The 17,662-nt window shown below is 32.3% G+C and overlaps 3 protein-coding genes across 3 annotated transcripts; 1 reads left to right on the plus strand and 2 right to left on the minus strand.

Moving 5' to 3' along the window:
- Positions 1 to 1,936: 1,936 nt before the first annotated feature.
- BN7_4792 (Cytadherence high molecular weight protein 3) lies at positions 1,937 to 3,226 on the plus strand (the record flags this gene model as incomplete). Its single annotated transcript, XM_011274607.1, has 1 exon — positions 1,937 to 3,226. One exon carries the CDS (start codon positions 1,937 to 1,939, stop codon positions 3,224 to 3,226), a length of 1,290 nt encoding a protein of 429 aa, XP_011272909.1.
- Positions 3,227 to 8,682: 5,456 nt separating this feature from the next.
- Positions 8,683 to 10,776, minus strand: GFA1 (glutamine--fructose-6-phosphate transaminase (isomerizing) GFA1; the record flags this gene model as incomplete). Its single annotated transcript, XM_011274608.1, has 1 exon — positions 8,683 to 10,776. The coding sequence occupies one exon, from the start codon at positions 10,774 to 10,776 to the stop codon at positions 8,683 to 8,685; it is 2,094 nt and encodes a 697-aa protein (XP_011272910.1).
- A 3,317-nt stretch (positions 10,777 to 14,093) lies between these two features.
- Positions 14,094 to 17,576, minus strand: BN7_4794 (Transposon Ty2-C Gag-Pol polyprotein; the record flags this gene model as incomplete). The annotated part of the gene is made up of 1 exon (XM_011274609.1): positions 14,094 to 17,576. One exon carries the CDS (start codon positions 17,574 to 17,576, stop codon positions 14,094 to 14,096), a length of 3,483 nt encoding a protein of 1,160 aa, XP_011272911.1.
- Positions 17,577 to 17,662: the final 86 nt, after the last annotated feature.

Below are 17,662 nucleotides of genomic sequence, written 5' to 3' on the forward strand. Positions count from 1 at the left end.
ACAAAATATGATTACATACATCTGTCAAAAGATCGGAACTATAATTATTAGTTGTAATGATACCTAAGCTTTTGATGGGTTACATAGGTACTTCCAAGTTACTAACTTACCAAGTTCCAAGACGTACCCAATATAATTCAATCAACTTCCTACTTCCAACGCTCCAACTATATGCCGCCAATTCTCCGTATAATGTGGGTTATCAAAGAGAATGATAGAATGATCATCATATCGAATATTATCTCACCACGCCTGATACAGATCGAAACAGAGTACTAAATTCTAATCAGTGATCAATTGATTGACTTACCTTGTACTCTCGAATAGGCGTGTAATTTTTGATACTGTCGATCAATATTAGTTAACTGCTTAAATTACTACCTCAAAGCGATCTCATCTAGCGAATGTATAAATTATCGATACACCCGAGACCCGTTTCCACTAAATAATTCGAAGACGCCCAAGGAGTTATGGAGCGTTATAAAAGGCGTGTCAAAAACTTTTGGAATGATGCAAGCGATCTGGTAATTTGTAATTGATTGAAATATGGTGATACTTGCAAGACGTTGCTCTTGTAAGTTTGTAACTCGAAAGTAAGCACTAACTAGCTGTCAGTAGTAATTGTTGTAACTCTATCAGCTAGAGAAAATTAGCGCGAAACGGCGAGTCCTGACTCCTGTCTTGACTCCTATTATTTAAATATTATATATTCCAATTTCCAACTTCTTAGCCCAAAAATTTAGCGATACAATTGAAAGGGCGACCTACAGCTCGTATTTGTTCGTGTTTGCAAGCTTACATATTTCATGATTACACTACACCACTATTTCAAATCAAAATACACTTTCAAACTTCGAAGCAGTGCGCGCAGTAAAGTACTAGAAGTTAATAGAGTTATAGCTACGTCGTACTATGTTACAACTTACAACTTACAAGTTACAACTGACACCTGAATCCTGAATCCTGATACCAATTTCCAACCACGATCCACAGCTATACGTACTTTCGAATTAATTTTTTTAATTTTGGTGAGTGTGTGCTACGTACTTCCTAAACAGGGGAAATGAGCGCACTTTAAATTTACTTGGAAGTTGGAAGTTGGAAGGTTATACTTGGAAAGTTGGGAGTTGCAACTTGCAACTTGGGGCCATCAAATAAGCTACCGTCTTAATACCGTCTTACAAAAATCTCGACAGAAGAGTTTATGTCTGGAACTCGCATTAAAATTCATGAGCATGCAGATGATACATCAATGCACATATATGCGACACGCACATAAACGTGGAAATTGATGAAGTTCATGTAGAAAAAAAGTATATGCTCAAGAATGATACATGCTACAACGTTACAGCTGTACTCAGCTATTTTGAGTTTGGCCTTGAAAGTTTAAACATCTCTGCTTTAACCGTGATTAATACTTCGCTGGTAATGATTTTGACTCGAAATACCATTATTTTTTAGTTTTAAAAATACTGTAGCTCATCCACAATTAAACTTTCTTGATTTGATTTAACTTCTTGCAGCTCGCATATGAATAAAATACTTTAACCAGATTTCAGTTCGAGTATTTGCGGTCTTCAATCGCAGTTCATACTTTAGATCAAACCTTCAAACTTTGAAAAAGGAAAATCAATAGCATGTACACTTGTTTCAGTGCGTCAGCTGGAAGTCTTTTAGGAATTGAGCTTCTATCGGTCGCAGAACTATGTATATGTACCTTCTTCTAAAGAGCGAGCTTCAAAAATTATATATATATTTTAGAATCCACTTATATCCACATAACTAAATCGTTAACTATAGCTAAATATCAGACCTTGACTTTACAAACCAGTTCACTCACCAACGTACAACCAAAAGCTGTACACATAAATTCATTTTTCCATTAACTGTTCTTAAGTTTGAAACACAGTATTTGTTTAAAGTAAATGTATTAAAGATGCAGGCTCATACTTACTTCAATGATGGCTTTCAAATATATTATAATCCTCAACATCAAAACTATACACCAGGTCAACAACAGTTTTTTGAAAACCATAATTTTGTGGGGCTAGAGTCAACATCAGCCTATGAAAATGCTACTGCTCTCGAAGACTATAACACAAGTCAAACGATGGTGATGCAAAATATCAATGGTGATCCTAATATGAGCGCTCAAATGTTTCAATTCCAACAACAGCAAATTTATAACTCTCATCCTCAGCTAACTGGTAGCGAAGGTTATCACAATGCTTCATTAAGTTATCAAGAAGCTGCTCATGATTCCAGCTCTCAACATCAGTTAATGATGAACTTTAATAATGATTTTTCATCGCATCATGCCCAAAGCCAATTTGATTCATTTCCGATGATTTCTACAAATTTTGTCTCTGATCAACAAGCATATATAACCCCACCATTCTCTAATGAATTAGCTGAGCAAAACTACACTACAATTACTGGATCACAAGCTCAACAACAATTCCAATCACAAGTTTCAAATAAGCTTGTACCATTATCTGGATTTCCAACAATTGATACATTTAATAACGCTCCAATATCACCAATTGAAACCCCATTATCATCACCAACATCATCCAGCTTAGAAAGCTCACAAGTGAAGGCTATAGATTCCAACAAACCTCAACTAGCAACCCCAGTATCACCAAAGAAGCCAAAAATTGGGAGACGTCTAAGTTCACCAAAAATTAGCATTTCAAGCTCACGTCGTTCTTCGGTTCCAAATGCAAAAGTATTAAAACCAACAGTCAAAAGAGCTGCAACTACACCAACCTTACCTTCTACAGTAACCTCAAATCTTACACAACACACAACACAACCTGGTCCAATTCCAGCTACAAAACCAAAAATAGCAAAAGATCCTGTAACTGGGGAAGAACTTCTGATGTTTTCCTATTCTAAAAGAAAAATAATAAAGAATTTTTCAATAAAATGTCCAGGTGATCAACAAAAGCTTGAAAACATTTTATCTACTCTACCTCAAGAGTTTACATTAGAAAATTGTGTTTATCCAAGAGCAATGGGAACAGAAGAAGAATACAAAGGTAATAGATATAATTATGAAAAAGAATGTAATGAAATTGGATGGGGTCTTTCTTGGTTGAACCCTGAACTTAGAAACCACAGAGGACTAATCCAAAGAGCTGTTGATAGTTGGAGAAATACTAGACCAGACAAAAAGTTAAGATCCAGAAGAGTTAGAAAAAGTGAATTAAATGTGGATAAATAAGCTGATTTTAGAGCATTAATCCATATGATGTTTACTTTCATTAATGATATTGGGTTTCCAATTTATGATTAAAAGAAGATGTTGTTTTATATTGAAATATTATAAATATCATGACACTAAAATAACTAGAGACCCATTTGATATTTGATTTTTATAATTTAGATGTTTTTGTTTTTCAGTTCAAAAATTAATATAGATATCCTACTTTATAAGTCGAAAGGATAAATAGCATTAATATATATAGCTAGATGGTGATCTTAGCTATTTATTACCTTGAATATGTGAGCTGGCGCTGGAACGTTCGCAACTGCTTAATACATGTTCAGTAAAAAAAAGGTTTTATTTGAAGTGTAGTAATGTCATGAATGAGGAGGATAGAGAGTAAAACCAATATTCTTTTAAGCTTCGATTAAGGGCTATTCTTGCACAACTACTTCAAACGTTGAAGCGGCTGAGCTCAGTAGGCACTGAGCACTGACTCCTGAGCTGCCTAAAAGATCTTCAGCTAGCTGAAAGCACTATAACCTAGCATCAGCACCACTACTTCCCGGATAATTCTGGTGAAACCTATTTCCCGCCTATTCGAATTTCTTCTCAATAGTCATATCTATAACTCATAGTAGGCATAGGATCTGAATTGGTGAGTTTTATTTTAACTTCTAACATACAATTAAATTACGATACAACATCCACTTAATAGTATTAATATATAGTATACGGACATCTCCAGTATAAATTATAATTGCTATATATCAAGTTGAGAGGTTCTAGAAACGGTTCAAATTTGAATATAATTAAGCTTAATTGAAATATACGGATATTATGCTGCGTACTCATAATTTAACTTGAAGTCTGATTATTATTTTGGCTGCAAACTCTAAACTTAGGACTCCTATTAGCGACGCCCAGTCTTATAATGTAATATAATTTAGACATACGCCGTAGCCGTTAATTTGCATCTATTTGTTCTTTCTCATCGTGATAGTATTCTTGTTATACACCCGGCGTATTCTAAATTTAAATATTTACTTATATACCGATCAACCATTTATAATCTCGATTATACGTCCATTTGATCGTAAATTTAGATCTATAATATTATAACATTATAACTAGATATGCCTCGTAACGAATATAAGTGCTATTTTCTCATAGTATATATATGACCAATCTTAATCAAGCAGCTCCATCTTCATGATTCATGTCTCAAGAGCTATCAGATGCAAATTGTTTGTGGTTTCGAAGAGCTGAGGTGTTGATATTAAAAAAGGCTGAAGACGGTGATGAATCATTATTATAATTATGATGAACTTTGATATGGGTTCGGGACGTACCAAAGATAGCACATCTACTTACGATACAAGGGGAGCCGGAACGTACCATTATTTCGACACTAGATGGTACTAGGAAGTGAACATATTTACGAGCTGATAGTATTGTTTGCCTGCTCGATATCAGCTTAATTCATTATTATTAAGCTTATCTTACCAGAGAAGATTTTTGAACAATAGTGATTGTGAGTCGTGACGTGTCGAATAAAATATTATAATACTTTAATTTATTAATTAATCCACTAGTATACAATACAGTGCACGTTGACGTATCAGGTTATGGGCATCATATAATTAATTATAAGTTTGGTAAAATACTGATCAGTGAAACATATTAAGATACACAAATTCATAGACTGCAGTATACAAATCAAATATTATCGTAAGTTTGAACAAAATCACAACCAATCGAAAATTGTTAGCTCAATCAACTATTCTATAGAAGCTGTAAATTGAGTTTGATCATTAAATCAACATGTATCAGCTATCAATTATTTTTGAATAATGAAGTATTGCGATTATAATATACCGATATAATGGAGTTGAACCTAGATGCGTTAAATATAATTAGTATATATAGAAGACTATACTCAAGAATTATAGTGGTATAGTGGTATAGTATATTAATAGATCGTACAGTCGAGGCTTGATCTATAACATCAATTGTCATATTTTGAATTGCAGCGAGCTTAACTTAAAACAAAGAATCAATAATTACTATACATGTTAATACGTATATCAATATTGTATTTATAAAACCAATCGCCAAGTTTATGTAATTTCCCAATTACACGAGTATTATGATTTATCTAGACGTTAAATATTCATCAACAAGAGTAATTCGTTTTTAATTCAGGCTCTAATATTGAGCACGAACGAGATCGAAATCCTTGATTCTATAGATGTACCCCCTTCATTAAGAATATCACAATGCAGTAATACTATATATACAGCTCAAGCTTAACAGCATCCTACTGATATCAGCTTTCGAAACCCAAAGCTACTTGAAAGGTACCTAAAAGTTAAGATTCAAGAATCAAGATTCAAGAAGCCTTCAAAATTTAACGTCAACTTCGAAAGTCAAAAAATATCCGTCGAAGAAATTAAGAATGTATTTCAAGAAACAAAGTTTACCAAAAGAGTAAAATTCTACATCAAATCATGCAGATTATATGCGAGATACGTAAAACAGGCATCGTCAATCCGTCAAATACTGACAAGAATCAGCACAGCACACAGAATAACCACATATACATACATATGTGCTTAATCATATGTAAAGGTGTACCGTGTACGTATTTTAAAGCTTTGTTGAGACTTGAAGGGTGAAAGTAAAGATGGTAAAACGAACAATAGAATAATCAGCTCCGTATACAAGATATTTGATAGCGTAAAAATTATTCTGTATAATGCGAAAATCTGAATCCTAGGAAGCTGCTAGTGTCTGTGGAAGTTTTTAAGCCTCTACGGTAGCTACTGTACCACTGTACCGTTACAGTGGTATATTTCAATAATCATACCTTATACGCTGTCAAAGATCCTTAATTTGACAGATTTCAAAAGTTGTACACAGTACTATCTGTTACAGTCTACTAATTAATACCGTTCTATAGTACACTTGAAACTTCTATTCGATCTCATGATAATTCACTACGATATTTAAGAGTGCCAGATATATGCTTAAACTTTAAACCTGACAGAAGCTGTTTGATCATATGTTCGTTGTCAGTCTTGGAGCTAGCATTGAGCATCGAAGTCTTGTTGTAACGTTGTAACTTGTAACCCCCCTTGCCCTGACTCCTTGAACCGATTAGAGTTTATTAATTCAATACACCTATGACCTATGACCTATGACTACTGAATTCTAAAGCAACTAGGTCGACTAAATTCAGCTCCACAGTTTTAGATGACTATATAAGTTGAGTAGTAGAATCAGAATGTGTACCGAATCCTGATATATAGTTCAAAGTTAACTATGACAGGTAAATTGTGGGAGTATTTCGATTGAGCCGAACAAGTTACAGGTTCAGGAGACGTATAGATCATCTATACATTGATTCACAATTGATCGATCAAATTCAATTAAGTGATCGTATACTTGTACCAACTTAACCTGACAGCTTTGACTTTCTAATCACCTCCATAGCACATACTGTACATAGCTCATAAAAGCGTTGTACCTTTTTGGTTAGGAATCATAAAAGTTAGAATCCAGGAATCTGTAGAGTTACAACTGCTGGTTCGAGAGTCAATTGAATCCTATAAGTGATCGCTAATCAGTGTAATTAAAGTACTGGCAAAATGTAATTATTCAAAACCCAAGATCCAAGAAGCAAGGAGTCAAGATATCAAGACCAAGCCCTAGCCTCAAATCTACAAGTATATGATAGTTTGTTTGTTCTATATTTCTGGGTAGCGATGAGCTCAATCAAAGTGAACGCATGTTATATCCGAATTGAACATAAAGTCACACTTACGACTCACAACGTACATACAAGAATCAAATTTAAGAAAAGCTCTACCTATTTTGAAGGTGTGTTCAGTGTTTGATCAACAAAACATATGTATGAACTCTCTGGTACAAAAGATACATTTCTAGTATGTGATCATCATACGTACAAATTAATTCAAATCTTAAATTACAAAAAGATCTCAGCAAGAACTTGGAAGAGTCAAATATAATAGTGGCGTACGTACTTCATTACTAAAGCTGGTAGATCCTGAACACTCCAGTTTTCTACCAGCCGTATGTTAAACTTAGCGTACCATCTATCTAACTGAAGATCCAGTACTTCATTAAAATTTAGTTACTGCTCATCAACGTATGACTATATATGGACGACGGCGACGTGAGAAGTAGTAAGTAGTAAGTACTCATTACCAGTCGAATTAATAATAAAATTAGACTTTAAAGTTACGCGTTTGATCGATCAAGTATATTATTGAAGAAAGTACAAATATACAACCGTATCTCTCTAGATCATTGACGTTCATAATAAGCCTGGATCTGATCCATATTCTATGATTAACGCGTCGTATGTGACAAACGCCTTATAATATATTATTATATAGTATCACTACTAGTTACTATAAATATTTCATCTTATATAACAACTAGAGACTATTGGATTCATATACAGATGTTCCAATATACGAAATTAAAGCTCAATTTTAACGTTACAACTTAGTATATGCTAATGAATTTCATATATATATAAAGCTAATCATTAATTTAAAACAGGTAGGCGCGTATGTACAGTCTACTAATAATCAAAAATCAAAATCATATGAACGGCGGACCTGAATATTACAATTTACACCGCTTATACAGTGTTGAGCTGGCTATATAAAATTACTACGTAGATCAGTACCAGTTGTACAGCGAAGAACATTTCTAATTTGTACAGCTTGGAATGGTATGATCGTATGACATGAAAATATTATAGCTATGGAGTATAGACGTACCAATTATGTATCACCTAGCGTTATGAGAAGATCTCAAAAGTTTTTGAATGAATTATCAATGATATACTAAGTACACATATTTGCAATATACATCGACGCAGTGGGGTGCGCAATATAGTAGTTGATTCACATATATGGATTAAATCATCAGCACGTACCGCCATCCAATTCAAAGCCATGGGCAATGGACATACTGATACAATTGAATAATTGTAATCACCAAGAAATCAATTAATTCTATTATATTAATTAATTACAAAACAATAACTATATATGATATGACTAAAGCTTATAAAGATAAAATATATGAACCTATTCAAGAGTTCAAATAAGAAAAAGAGAAAGAAAATAGTAAACCAAATTAAAATTAAATTAATGCACAACTTTATAATTCACCAATTAAAAGAAATATCCTTCATTCTTCTATTCAAAACATTTTATATATATTATAAAAAAAAGTAAGGGTAGATTCACATAAAAACAAAAACACAAAACAAAAACAATTGAAACAATTATAATCATTTATCATTATATAATATTCCATTCACAAATTTATTCATTATTAATTAAAAAGTGGTATTCTCAAAAATGCTTTATATGGAAAATTTTTATAATGAAGAGTATAAAGAATTGAAATTATTGAATAAGCAAAAAAAATACTTATTCAACAGTAACTGATTTAGCCAAGTTACGTGGGAAATCAACATCAATACCTCTGTTAACAGCTAACCAATATGAAATCAATTGTAATGGAATAACATTCAATAAACCTTGTAAACAATCAACACTTAATGGGACTTCTAAAGTAGCTAAAGCTTTATCAGTGTTGATTGATTTATCATCAGTGTTATGGATAATAATTGGACGACCAGATCTTGCTGTAACTTGTTCAATTGATGACATAACTTTTGGGAATAATGAATCTCTTGTTGCAAATGCAATAATTGGTAATTGATCATCAACTAAAGCTAAAACACCATGTTTCAATTCACCAGCTAAAACACCTTCAGAATGCATGTAAGAAATTTCTTTAATTTTCAAAGCACCTTCTAAAGCTGAAGCAAATTGATAACCTCTACCTAATAATAATAATGATTTTTGTTGAGCTAATTCACTTGTACATAAATCTTTAATTTTAGATTCTAAAGTTAAAACAGTTTTAATTTGTTCTGGAATTTGTTTTAAACCATCAATAATTTCATGACGACGGTTAATTTTGGAAACACGATCATCTGATAAAGATAAAGCAATCATAACTAATGCAATATATTGTGAAGTATAAGCTTTAGTTGAAGCAACACCAATTTCTGGACCAGCATTAATATGAACACCACAATGAGTAGCACGAGAAATTGAAGAACCAACACTGTTAACAACACCAACAGTTAAAGCATCTCTTTCTAAACAATATTGTAATGCCAACATTGAATCAGCAGTTTCACCAGATTGAGAAACGAAAATACATGTATCATCTCTGAAAACTGGAGATCTTCTATCTAAGAAATCTGAAGCTAATTCAACACTAACTGGAATTTCAGTTAATTCTTCAAAAATTGATCTTGTAGCTAAACATGAATGATATGAAGTACCACATGCAATCATAATGATTCTTCTACATCTTCTAATGGTAGTTAACCATTTTTGTAACCCACCTAATTTAACAATATGATTATCAAAATCAATACGACCTCTCATAGTGTTAAAAGTTGATTCTGGTTGTTCATAAATTTCCTTTTGCATGAAATGAGAGAATGGACCTTTCATAATTTGAGCTAATTCCATTTCTAAAGTTTGAATTGATCTTGTAGCTGAAATACCAGCTTCTCTTGTAGCTCTATGGATATGTAATTCACCATCATAAATATGAGCAATATCATCATCTTCTAAGAATAAAACTTTTTTGGTATGTTGGATAACAGAAGCTGGATCAGATGAAAGGAAAAATTCAGCTGGTTGAGGAATACCATCTTCAGATAAGAAAGCTCTTGATTGAGAGTGACGTAAACCAGAATCACCTTGAGCAACTGGTAATAAACCACCATTTTGATGAGTGTTACCATTGATTGGAGCTTCATTGTTTGGTAATTCATCTGGGAATTCAACATCAACGAAATCAACTTTTAATTTTTTTTCAGTTTTAACACCAACTAATAATGGAGAACCTTTTCTTGTAGCAACAACTTCATTTGGATAATGAGATGATTTAACTAATAAACCATAAGAACCATCAATTTCATATAAAACTTGTTTCATTAATTCATTAAAATCTGGTTCATTACCATTTTTGATATTAGTATCATAGATATGTTTAAATAATTTGGCGATACATTCAGTATCAGTATCACTTTCAAAAGTGTAACCTTTTTGTTTCAAAAGAGTTTTCAATTCTCTATAATTGGTGATGATACCGTTATGGACAATAACGAATTCATTGTTGATATCAGATCTATGAGGATGACAATTAACAGTTTTTGGTTCACCATGAGTAGCCCATCTTGTATGAGCAATACCAGCGTGATTAACAAAAGTGGCAGTTCTATCCAGGTTTTGTGATTCAACTTCTTTTTTCAAAGCACCAACTTTACCAATTTGTTTAAAGATCAAAGTTTCATCAGCTTTATCACCATCAATTGCAATACCAGCTGAATCATAACCTCTATATTCTAATCTTTGTAAACCTTCAATTAAAGTATCAGAGATATCACCTCTAGTTTTTTCCACTAGGTAGTTAACGTAACCGAAAATACCACACATCTTGTAATGATTATGACTTTATTATTGAATATAAAAACTTCACTTCCTTTTTTTATAATAGAAAACGTTGATAAATCAAAGGCTAAAAAAAACTTTTTCCTCTTTTTGCAAAAAAAATTGATCTAAAACAAATGTCAATGAGAATGTAGATAGACTTGGATTTGCAAAGAACTAAACAGAAATATGAGCAGAGTTCTAAAAAGCGATTGTTTGATAGATATAAATAAGTTTAAATCTTTGAATTGTTGAAAACTTGTCCAGTTTGAAATTCAGAAATCCAGATTTTTGTTTTTTGTTTTGATTTTTTTTTTTTATTTTGAATTTGTGTCTGTGCGCAAATGCAAAACAAGAATTAAAAGAGTTTGTCGAGTGTTTGAAGGACAATTAAGCAGTAATCGTGTGATTTTTGGATTTGAAGAGAAGTGTAGTTGTAGAGTAGAGGATTTAGGGATACTCTCAGTGTTTTATACGATTTCAAAGCGTTGAAATCCGTCTGTTTTTGTTGATTTTGTTCTATTTTGGTTTCTTATTTTTCTAGATTCAAAACATGCGCAAATTGGCAGCCGGGCATTTTTGACAGAAATTTCGTTAATTTTATAGGGCGAAAAAGGGATTAAATAACTGGGAAAAGCTGGTTTAAGCTGGATAAAAAGTATATAGGTTTGATCCGGTGGATTTATAGATAATTCTACCAGCTTTCCCCTTATAATTATCTCAACATAGACACTAGTTGTGTTATCCAAGTAGTTAATTTCTGCGCATCCAATATATCCCAAAAGGGAAATTACAAAACACAAAGCCATTTTGCGAAAAAAAAATTGATTAATTAAAATTTAACACGCGTTGGAAATTGGGAAAATTCAGGCAGAAATACTTGGAATTTGGTGGGAAAGTTACGCACAGTTTTCCTTGTAATATATTTGAATTTTGTTACCTGTTGCCTGCTTAGGAATATAAGACACTCGAATCTGATTCATCTATTCTCGTTCTAATTTCCATCTGTTCCCGATGCGTTTTAGATCTTTAATACCCACGGGCTATTAATAGATCGTTAATTAATAATTGGTAGCTTCTTCGGCATAGAAACAAGACCCTGAGTACATACTTCACAGTAAACATAAACTATTGACACGAAGGCTTCCACCGTGGATGAGTTTCAACTTTCAACTTTCCACGTATTTACAAGTTTACCTTTTGAGTTGATTTGATCATATAACATATAACCGTTAAAGGACTTTCTCGATGAAACGCGTTGATCATCTTTTAACAATGCCACCACAAAAAATTCTTGGTTTAGAATTTAGTGTATAACGCGTATAACGTCGTCAGTGTATGTTAAGCTGCTTAAATACATAGTAGTATAACGCCTCAGCTTGATGATAAATCTTATAACGTCCTCTTTGTGAGAATTTGCCCTAATTTGTTCTACGACGTATTTAAATAATTAAGTAACCTTGACGACCCTATATGCTTTAAGATGGAATTCTCTAATGCATTTACTCGAATTATATTTGGTGATATGGAATGAACGTTTGATTGAAACTTGAAACCAAACGAATAAAAATGACGTTAGTTAACAGTTACACACAACTGGACGCACCAATTAGCTTAAAGATAGAATAACAAATAAGCTTAAATCTCCAACCGCTTAGAATGGTATAATATTTACATATCAAAAGAATATAATTAACACCGAGTATTTGTTGGTTGAGGATTTAGCTTCGATTCGACAAATAACTATGACAAAGTCGCCACCACGAGAGTCTCACGACTAGTCAATTATGGCATGTCGAATCTGTCAGATTTCATCAACGTCAGGAGTCAGGACTTGAATGAATATAAAAAATAGAGTTGATTCGTGCCTGCTCAACATTCTCCATCTTAAGATAGATCTCCTTTGGTGTCGTATGCTATACGCTATATGAACAGAAAGGAGTCACTAAGTCACTCAACTGGCACCGGAGAAACACAAAAGGAACACATACATTTAAATTCTAAACAGCATAATTAACCAAATCATTCTACCTCAGTACTTCACCAAGTGATCCAGATTCCATATATCTAGATTCTATACTTAATCAAATTAAGCTTATATAAGCTCAAGATCTATTAAGTCGCTGTCAAGAAACTGAGTGGTGAAAATAAGGTGTGCAGTAACCAGATATAATACTACTGAATGTATAGTATAGGCTGAATTCTCTCACAACGACTTGATCATTGACCCAGATTATTGGGAGCCAAAAGGTGGAAATGTATGTATATTTATATTCATAATTCATAGATTGCTGTTCAGAATAAGGTTCATATATAATGACTATTCTCCTCTTCTTCATGGTTATTAATCGGATTATAATGTAACATCATTGAACCGATGATGTGTACTTAACACGCCCCCCCTTGAGTTGATAAATGTAATTAAGGGTTTGTTGATGAATTAGCATTGATTTCATTTGCAACTCATGATATGAAGATTTTTGTAAACATAATTTGAATAATTCAAGCCAACTAAAAAATCAAAAAAAAATTGTTAATTATAATGTATACTCACTGGGCAAGGGAAAAAATAAATGAATCAAAAACCCTTTTGTACAGAGAAACGTTATAAAAGAAAACTCTAGTGTGAAGAGGAAAACCACATCTTACTGGCCAGGTAATCAGTGATGAAAAACCTCTAAAATGAAAATGGAAAAATGAAGAAATATAAGATGGAAGGGTGAGAATTTGCAGTGTTCAAAAATATGAATGCAAGTTGGGCAAATCTCTGAAATCTGTATCACAACAAACCACGTCTGGAGAGTGTAACCAGTTGATAGGTTCAATAACCATGAAATCACAGTCAAATTTAATTTGAACAAGTTAGGTGAAGTCACGTAAGGAACAATTTTAAATGTGAGTATTCTAGGGGGTCTAGAAATTGTTAACATATTGTGCAATGGACCGGTCCTGATGTAAAATAAGTGATGGTGTGTCAATGTGTGGACTCATTAACATGTAATAATCAAACACTAACAAGTGATGATATTGTGTGTTAAACAACTTCTGAGAAGTGTTCAAATGTGAATGAATAATTGTATCAGTATGGATGAATCCAATACATGGTGTGATTTCAAATTTTTGTGACATTGTATGACCAATGATATGTTTCTGGTGTGTAAATTGGGTAATGGTAATGTGGACAAACGTTAAAATTTGTTTGAATGTACTATAAATCACGATTAAAATAATGTGAAAAATGTGTAGTATGGAAATACATGTTGTACATGAAACTTGAAAATTTGTATTAATGGTGTAACAGATGATTTTTGTGCTTATAATAATTAGTTATTGTTCAAATATTGATTATATTTTTCTGGTAATTTAGTTTTAAATTGTAAATGATAAGAATTGCCCAATAAATTGTTCATCATTTGATTGTATTTAGAAGTATTTGTAACCTTAGTAAAAACATCAGCCTTATTATTAGCTGAATCAATTTTTTGAACTATCAACTCTCCATTTTGTACTTTACTCATAATAGATAACAACTTTTGTTGGAATTCTCCAAAATAAGAATATTTGAAAGTGTTAAATTTTGGGTTAATTGCATCAATCAATGGCTTATTATCACAGAACACGATAGGAACCAACGTATTAATGTTCATAGATAGGAGTTGTTCTTGCACCATCAATGTTGTTTGTACAGCTGTAAATAATGCAAGTAATTCAGCTGATGAAGTTGAAATTGTGGATTGTGTAAGACGTGTTGTTTGAACATCAATTATTGAATCTTGAATCATTATAATATGTGCAGCATAACTATCACTGTCTTTACTAAAACTGGCATCTGAGTATGTGGTTATTTGTATTGGAATAGTTGGATTTCTAAATAATGGGTTCTTGTAAAGCAAATATGATTGACTGGAATTATAAAGATATCTAAGTATCACATACTGTTCTTCAAGAACAAGGAGATTTTGGTTTATATTATATCTTGAAGTGATAGATAATGGCAATTTGATATCAAATCTATTTTTGGAAACTAAGTAACTGAAAAAACCATTGATTTTGTAAATGAGTTTATTATCATCTAAATTTTTTATTGGGAAAGTTGGAGATACAAGTGCATTGGCTATTTCTGTATCAACCAAATTAACTTGTTTATTTGGGGGTTTGGCAAGGAAATTGGCATTTTTGGAAAAAGGAGAAAATAATGGATTTTGAATAATGAACTCTGAATGAGGTAAATTCTCTATGTATTGAGTTATGTAGTTTCCCATTGAAACTTTCAAACTTTCATCTGATTCATTTGGATCTAGTTCATGACCAATGAAATAATATGGTGAAACATCGGAATTAAGTTCAACTTTTTCATTTTGGAGATCTTTAAATACCTGATTTCTTTCCACTTTATTACCACCTGAAAATAGATCGTCAACATATTGAGCAGATGTGTTAACGTTTTTGTTAAAAGCATTGGTTTGAACATGTACACAAGGGTCATCTGTTGGTTGAAAGTGGAGTTTATTGATAAATTTGTCCTTAAGGAAATTGTAAAATTGTAAACCACTTTGAGTTAAACCATAAGCAGCTTTTTGAACTTGTAAATAGTTTGAATTAAAGTCATTTCTAAAAGCTCTTGGAGTTTTGATAACGAATATTTTATCAGTTTGTATACTAGCATGGAGATAAGCGTTTGATATATCACCTAATGAATAGTTGGAGGTATAAATTGCAAATAAAAGCTTCATAGTTAATTCTCTTATAGTAGGAGATGAAAATTCCTTATTTTGATACTGTGATTTATCCTGACAAACAATAAACCTTGCCTTTTCTTTACCCGATGGTTGTTTAATATTAAAACGCCAGAAAGAACGTAATTGAGCATATTTGGCTTTGTTTGTAAAGAAATCCGGTGGTAATGAAATTGGTTTGAAAGCTGATCTTGACAGGAATTTAGCTTTTTCATTAGTAATGGCTTTAATCCAAATTTCATCAGTTTCAGCTTCTTTGTAGCTTGAAGGTACAAATGGTTTAGTGGTACTCAAAGCATTGAATAATTGATTGATGTCTATCTTTATTTCATCAGCTTGTTCCAATAAGTTTTCTGGAGTTGATATAATTGAAGCATATTGTCTAGATAAATTTGGATCCAATTCTTTCACATCTAAATCTTTAACTAATGTAATTTCTTTTTGCTCATATGTTGGAGGTATAGTATAAGTTTCATGAAGTAAATTTTGAAGTTTCAAATTTTCTTGCAATTTTGATAAAAGACCCTGTTGTATGTGTGATATTAAGATTTCTTGTTGTTTAAAACTGTTGAAAATTTTAATAATGTTATGGCCTTCAATACTTGTAATCTGCCAAGATGGAGACTGGATAAACAAATGCTTCTGGGTAGTTAAACTAAGACCCATATAAATTGCCAAAGATCTGGAATTATGTTTTTGATTGATAATTAGAACATCTTGTCCCAACAAAGGTATGCCGTTCTGCAATTGATATGAATTTTTAAAAAGTTGCATCATTGGGGTGGGATTTTTTGAATAATCATTAGGGAGCAATGAACTATGGGGACGGATGTTAAGCATATTTGTAGAATGAGCAATTGTGTAGTTGTAGAAATATGGTTGTAATTCTTTGGATATGTAGATTTGATTAATTAAAAGCATCTTTTTCAAAGTCTGATTCACTCGTTCTATCAAACCATCATGTGTACCTGGGCTTGTTTTCTCCATTTTATAATGCTTTTCAAGTTTAGAAAATTCAGTTCCAGAATCAGAATAAAGCTTATCAACTCTAAAAGGAAGTTTTTTCAATAATTCAAGAGTAATATTGTGGATGTTATCCTTCTTTGAAGTTGAACAACTGAATAAATATCTTGAATGACGATGTATAATGGTAACAATGTATATCTGTTTGTTGTTCCACTTGTGAAATAGAGTGTCTAGATGAAGTTCGTTAAAATATTGAGAACTTTCTGTTAAATGATGTTTTGGAACTGGGTTTCCGGCTCTTATGGCAGCACAAACCGGGCAGGAACGAATCAGTAATTCAGCTTGTTTGTCAATATGATACCCCATCTTTCTCATCATTGTAACACTTGGATGAGCCCACACATAATGAAGTTCAAATAACCTATTCTGGAGATTGGACAAATCTATATTATCTGCATTAATTTCAGTTGTAGTAATCTTGTTAATGAGATGTATTTGTTTCATTGTTTCTTTTTCAGTATCTGGTATAAGGTAAAAGTGTTCTTTATTGAAAACAGCAGTAAAATTAGCATCAAGAAGATCCTTTAAGCACAATAGATTATTTGCATTATCTTTATAATAACATTTGATGTTATTACCCATAATATTTAGTATACCTGAATGATCCAACTGATATTGACTATTATCTGCTAATGTGACTGTGGTATAATCTGGCTGAACGTTTTGTAGAATAACAGGGTTTCTACTTGTGGAAATATTCGCACCTGAATCAATAATGAAGGAGGTACTCGACTCAGAATCTTCTACTTGATGTAAATAAAATTCAGTACCTTGTGTATTGTTATTGTTGGTTTCATTAGCAGCTGATGTTGGATTCAATAGATGTAGTTCTGGAACATGGGTATCATTATTATAACTTCCTTTGTAAACCGGTATTGTTGAATTTCCCAGATTCTGATTAACCAGTTGTAATCTTTTAACCACATTGGGACCGTCTTGACTAATTTGTTGGTTTAAACGTTTTGGTGCTTGTTGTGGTTCAATACGAGCAGCTGATTGATTGTTGTAGTTTTGATATTGGTTTTGATAATGTTGTGATACCATGTTTGATATGAAGTTTAATTCAGCTTGAATAACATTGTAGTAACCATTTGGCATAAACAAACAGATTTCTTTCAAATATTTAGCAA

Source organism: Wickerhamomyces ciferrii, contig 00185 (genome assembly GCF_000313485.1).
Source record: "Wickerhamomyces ciferrii WGS project CAIF00000000 data, strain NRRL Y-1031 F-60-10, contig 00185, whole genome shotgun sequence".
Taxonomy (NCBI): Eukaryota; Fungi; Ascomycota; class Saccharomycetes; order Phaffomycetales; family Wickerhamomycetaceae; genus Hansenula; species Hansenula ciferrii.